At 46.8% G+C, this 6,089-nt stretch overlaps 1 protein-coding gene across 1 annotated transcript; it reads left to right on the forward strand.

The window, feature by feature from the left end:
* Positions 1-2,254: 2,254 nt before the first annotated feature.
* Positions 2,255-4,364, forward strand: LOC133888784 (probable indole-3-pyruvate monooxygenase YUCCA5). Its single transcript, XM_062329148.1, has 2 exons — positions 2,255-3,524; positions 3,636-4,364. Exons 1-2 carry the CDS (start codon positions 2,493-2,495, stop codon positions 3,861-3,863), a joined length of 1,260 nt encoding a protein of 419 aa, XP_062185132.1. The 5' UTR covers positions 2,255-2,492; the 3' UTR covers positions 3,864-4,364.
* Positions 4,365-6,089: the final 1,725 nt, after the last annotated feature.

Raw genomic sequence — 6,089 nt, forward strand, 5'->3', positions numbered from 1 at the left:
ATGTGGCCGTGGAGATGGTGTGCTGTGATTTTGGCTAGCTACTCTTGTTCTGCGATGGGATCCAGCTGGCTTTGCACCATGGGCATGGAGGTGGGCATTGCTGTCATGAATTTGGATGGGTATAGATGGTTATTGCCCCTTTTATTTGCTGTGGTGCTCATGTGCCCGGCTGGGTGTTAGAGGGTCGTCGGCTAGCTGGCAGGGGGTCTAAGTGCCGTCGAGCGCTTACTGAACACCATGGCCATAAGTGTGTGCATGTGCCTTTATCATCGAGATGCTGTTAGTGTTTCCTTATCTGTGATGAGCTTTGGCCGGCGTTGGCACCATGGCCATGGGTCTTTGCTTACCTGTTGTGGTCGCCGGCTTCTTCTCCTTGTGATGAGATGGGCGCTGGCTCTGTTCTAGAAGCTGTTGTTGCTTTGTCTCGGCATATGGCTGTTTTGCTATTAACCAAGTAGTGATGCCTTATTTCCCCTTATGCCGATGGCTAATCGATGATGATATTGTCCTACCATCTAATGTATTGTGGGCATGTTCTGGCAATAGCATTGCTTTGATCGCTAGGAAGCAATAATGGTGGCGCCATTTGTAGACCCCTTGTGGTTCTGTTGTCTCATATCACAGTTGTTGATGAAGGACCTAACGATGCAATTTTTTTGGTCCTGTTTGATATCGTGTTGTTTTCTATAGTGGCTGGGTGTGGCTCGGTTGCTATGAGCGCTCTTGTTGATCAATTATTTGCCTGATGCATGTAATACCCTGGTGCTTCGGTGGCCTTTTGCCCTGGGTGCCCTTTTACCTGCTACTGATGTGACCCTGTTATGGTGACTTTCCTATTATGGAGTCAGTGATATGTTCGAGGCCCTTTTTGCCGATGTTTCTATTGATAGTCTGATTAAAGGGCCAATGATGATCAATGAGTTGGGTATTGTGTCGTGGCCGATGACTTTGTGGAGGCCCGACAGTTCGGTTATCTTTTCAGTTGCCATTGTTATTACCCTTTCGCCTTTGTAGTGTTTGCCTTCGTGGTTGAGTTGCCTGTAGGATAGTGCAGAGGTGGTAGATAGGAGTCTAGAGACACGCGATATTTGTCAAGCTCCCGACATGTTGTAGCTGGTAAACTGACGTGTATCTAGACTCCATCTCCCTCTACTCTCTTGTAGTACCTGAGGTTGAGACCGATGATGAGGGGTTACAGATTCTGAGGCCTATGTGGCCAATGATGACCCGGGATATATAACAGTCTATAAAGCTCATGCTAGACTGTTTATCCTGTCTTTTCTTTTTAATTATTTAACGCTTACTTTGATCTGTTTTGATGTGTGTGACTACAGCATTGTAGACTCGGAGATGACCTGACAACAACTAGTAAAGCAGTTTAATCGGAGGTTGTTCAGAAAACCGAACGTAATTAACTGGCGGCCTTGCGAGGTCACGGGAACCAGGAAGACACGATAGCCGGAAGACTCAGTCAGATAGCATGTGCGTATGTGTGTGTGAGCAAATTGTAATCTATAAAACTGTATATTATGATTTCGATAATGAATGAATAAAGTTACGTGTTTTAATTACATTTTTTCTCCTGTTTCTCTCGTATATGTTTGTATATTGGTACACCTATGACTAAATACATTCAGCATTACAATACAGTAATTCGAACACAACGACATGTTTTGAATCCGTGAAACACTCGTAGCACTGGCTCTACGAATTCCTAAAGCTAGATATATATAGCTAGTTCTAAAAATTTATAGAGATAGAACTATGTCATACATACTATAAGAAACCTGATCATTCTCGCTCGCATGCAGCACATATCTCAATAATGGTGGCAAAATGCTGATAAGCGTGAGGGAGCGTAAGGGCCAGCGGGCGGCGAGCGGCGGCAGGTCCAACCCTCTTCAACCCCCGGCCCTCACCTCACCGGTGGTGGATGCGTTGCGAATCCACGCCAAACAGGGGGCGGGCGGGCCGCTCATGTTCTCTACTGCAGGTAGGGGTATCCCTGCATGTGTCAACCTCCTCCGTAGCTCGCCCCCTCCTCCATAATCTCTCTCTAGGAAAACAAAATGATCGAGAAAAATGAAATCGAATTTTCCTCTTCCTCCTAGAACGAGAACACGGAATTTAAAACTCGAATTCAGAAAAAGGGACTTAGATTCTATCAATCTCCAAGTAATCTTACAGTCCATCACCCGCACCACCACCTCAGCTAGCTTTCTCTCTCCTCAACTTCCTCTCTCCTTCACATGCGAAGCTCAGCTCAGCTTCCCAGTCACCACCACCCCTGAGCCTCTCTCCCTATTTAAGCACGCCCAGTCCAACGCCCCCAAACCACCAACACACTTGCAGCAACAACAGCAGGAGCAGCAGCAGCTAGCAGCAACAGAAACACCTTCTTCTTCTCTCAGCCTAGCTCAGTTAGTGATCCGATCACCAAGGAACCAAGCCAAGAATCCTAGCCAAGAAACATAGCAAGAAACTAACCAGCCATGGTGCTTCTCCCCACCGATCGCATGGACAGCCTCTTCTCCCCGCGCTGCGTGTGGGTAAACGGCCCCATCATCGTCGGCGCCGGGCCCTCGGGTCTCGCGGTGGCGGCGTGCCTGCGCGAGCAGGGCGTCCCATACGTGGTGCTGGAGCGCGCCGACTGCATCGCCTCGCTGTGGGTAAAGCGCACCTACGACCGCCTCAAGCTGCACCTACCCAAGCAGTTCTGCGAGCTCCCGCGGATGCCCTTCCCCGAGCACTACCCGGAGTACCCCACCCGCCGCCAGTTCATCGACTACCTCGAGGCCTACGCCGCCAAGTTCGAGATCAAGCCGGAGTTCAACAGCACCGTGCTGTCGGCCCGCTACGACGAGACCTCGGGCCTCTGGCGCGTGCGCACAGCCGTCCCCGGCGCTGGGGAGATGGAGTATATCGGGCTCTGGCTCGTCGTCGCCACCGGCGAAAACGCAGAGAGCGTCGTCCCGGACATCCCAGGTCTCGACAGCTTCGCCGGCGAGGTGACCCACGTCAGCGACTACAAGTCCGGCGAGGCCTACCGCGGCAAGCGCGTGCTCGTCATCGGCTGCGGAAACTCCGGCATGGAGGTCTCCCTCGATCTCTGCGACCACGGCGCCCGCCCGGCCATGGTGGTGCGCGACGCCGTGCATGTCCTCCCCCGTGAGGTCCTCGGCAAATCCACCTTCGAGCTAGCCGTGCTCCTCATGCGCTGGCTCCCGCTATGGATCGTCGACAAGATCATGGTCCTCCTCGCCTGGCTCGTCCTCGGCAATCTCGACAAGATCGGCCTCCGCCGCCCCGCCGCCGGCCCTCTCGAGCTCAAGGAGACCCACGGCCGCACCCCAGTGCTCGACTACGGCGCGCTCGCTCACATCCGTGCCGGCGACATCGCTGTCGTCCCCGCCGTCACACGCTTCACCAAGAACCAAGTTGAGCTCGCCGACGGCCGCGCACTCAACTTCGACGCCGTTGTCCTCGCCACCGGCTACCGCAGCAACGTACCCCAATGGCTCCAGGTAAATTCACATTCCAGTCCATCAAATGTTATATATTTTTAGCCACTGTTCCATTGGCAACATTGCAACAATTTGCAACATTGTCTGATCAATCTCGTGCAATTATTTCAGGGCAATGATTTCTTCAACAAGGACGGATACCCCAAGACGGCCTTCCCCCACGGGTGGAAGGGCCAGTCCAGCCTCTACGCTGTCGGCTTCACCCGGCGCGGGCTCTCGGGCGCCTCCGCGGACGCCGTGCGCATCGCCAAGGACCTCGGCAACGCGTGGAGGGAGGAGACGAAGCCCACCAAGAGGGCCGGCGCGTGCCACAGGCGGTGCATCTCCGTCGTCTTCTAATCTGATCAGCTGATGGAGCCTAACTAACTGAAGCACACACAAACAAATACAGTTGTTAATGGTGTTTTAGTCAGCCAGTCCAATCCCCTTGGTTAATTTGTTCTTTGCATGGCTAAGTAGTAGTCAAATGGTGTTGTTAAATAGGTTATACAGTAATTACAGTGAGAGTGAGTGTGAGTCAATCAAAAAGGAAGAACTGAAGCCCTCCCGTCAGCAGGGAAGTGAGTGAATGAGTGAGTGAGCCCTAGGGGATTTTTACTGCAGCTAAGGGCGCTAGCTTAACTTGGTGTATAGCACCTGATGATGGAAGATGAGGCTCTTTCTTTTTGTCATTGACCTTCTTAATTGTTTCTTTTTTTCTATATACTCTTCTAGTGTAGTGCACTACTACACATTGTAGCAGTAGTGGTAGAAGGGTTTCCTTAGCTAATTAGAGCATCTTGTTGTAACATTTTTGTTTCTTATCTTTGTGTAACTCTTTACTTGAGAGTGAATATATATGACTAGTGTAATATATATCTTTCTTGTGTTACAATATCTGTTACTGCTATTTTTGTACTCGGTTGTCTCTCTCCTTTATAAAAAAAAAACGCATATCTCCTGACTATTCTCGGAAATGCCGGTTACTTCATCTCTCTCATTCATCCTTCTCAAGTATGCAAAAGAAAAGGAGATGCCAAGAGGTGTCCCTTTTCAGGCATCATTAATTCAGGGATCAGCAGGAAACATGGTAGAGTGGTGTGGCCTGTGGAATTACTGGCTCTTGTCCTCTGGTTGTACAAACACTGGATCTGGCTCACCGTAAGTTGTGTTCCTCCCGCACTACGTAAAAAACAGATAAAAAAATATAAAATAAATAATAAGTCATAATATGACATATCATTGATGATAATAGTGACGGTTTGCAGTAATGATCCATCATTAATGATGATTTATTAGTGATATTTATAATTATTTTTATAGATGTACATGAGCGATATATACATAGAGTTATTATTTTATGTGGTGCAAAAGTGCATGTACTCCTGATTTATACTATGTGTGCGTATATAAATGTATAATGACATATCCGTATACTCCAATTATTCTATGTTATCTTTCTCTAGTCATCAGCGGTATATATATACAATACAACCTTAGAAATATATATATATGATGCTATTTTTTTTATTTTTTACTTTATTTTCTCTAATTTTTCTCACCTCAGTAGCATTAGAATAGGAACCATTGTATATTTCTGTTCAAGTTTGATGTAAGGGTGGTGACTATGGACACAAACACGTGTTCTGAAAACAGTGCAGAAACTTCAGAGAGCGAGAACTCAATCTTCCATGCTATTTTTGGCCTCAAAAAATTCATATACAAAAGTTATGTAGATGTCCATAGAGTTAAAAAAAATCAAAATCGGAACCTATATGCAAAAAGTTATGCATATTTTACCGAAGGTTACTCCGAATCACCTATCAAATTACAATTCGGCAAAAAAATAGTCATAAATGACAAATCATAACCGTGACCCATCACTTATGATAGCCATAAGTGACGGGTCATAGTTATGACATGTCACTTATGACCTTTGGCAAGAATTGTTAAAATGATAAAATATCCGATTTCCTTCAGAACGCACGCGAGGGTAAGGTGGTAAGGGACAATGCACGCGAGTGGATGTCGCGAGTTCGATTCCTACGGAACACCGAGTATAAAAACAGTATGAAAAATAGCATATGACGCGTGACGAGTGGTGATGGCCTCTGCATTGAGATAACTTGGGTGAAAAAGTTTTTTATTTTTTTTATCCAAAAAACACGAAAAATATTCATCAGTTATAAGTGATTGATCATAACTGTGAGCCGTCACTTATAAGTAACGGATTACGGTTATGATCCATCACTAATGATCTTAACTGTGATGGATCTTTATTGTCCCTTATGACTAATCATCAATCATATGTCCTGAGTGACGGGTGATCGGTGCCATGGAAAGTTACTATAAATTAGATGAGATCTTACTGCACCACACCACTACCTGCCTCTGGCCCAACCGCCCAAGATTTTAGATTAGCCCAAAGTCAACTATGACAAATTAAGAGGTGATTAATGACTAATTAGGGGGTGGCGGATTAATACAGTTTCAGAACTTTCAGCAAATGAAAACTGGCTCAAGGGACAGTATAAGTTACCAAAAAATACACATTTTCTCTTTTTTCATAATCAGAACTCAGTTGAT

Source organism: Phragmites australis, chromosome 13 (assembly GCF_958298935.1).
Source record: "Phragmites australis chromosome 13, lpPhrAust1.1, whole genome shotgun sequence".
Taxonomy (NCBI): domain Eukaryota; kingdom Viridiplantae; phylum Streptophyta; class Magnoliopsida; order Poales; family Poaceae; genus Phragmites; species Phragmites australis.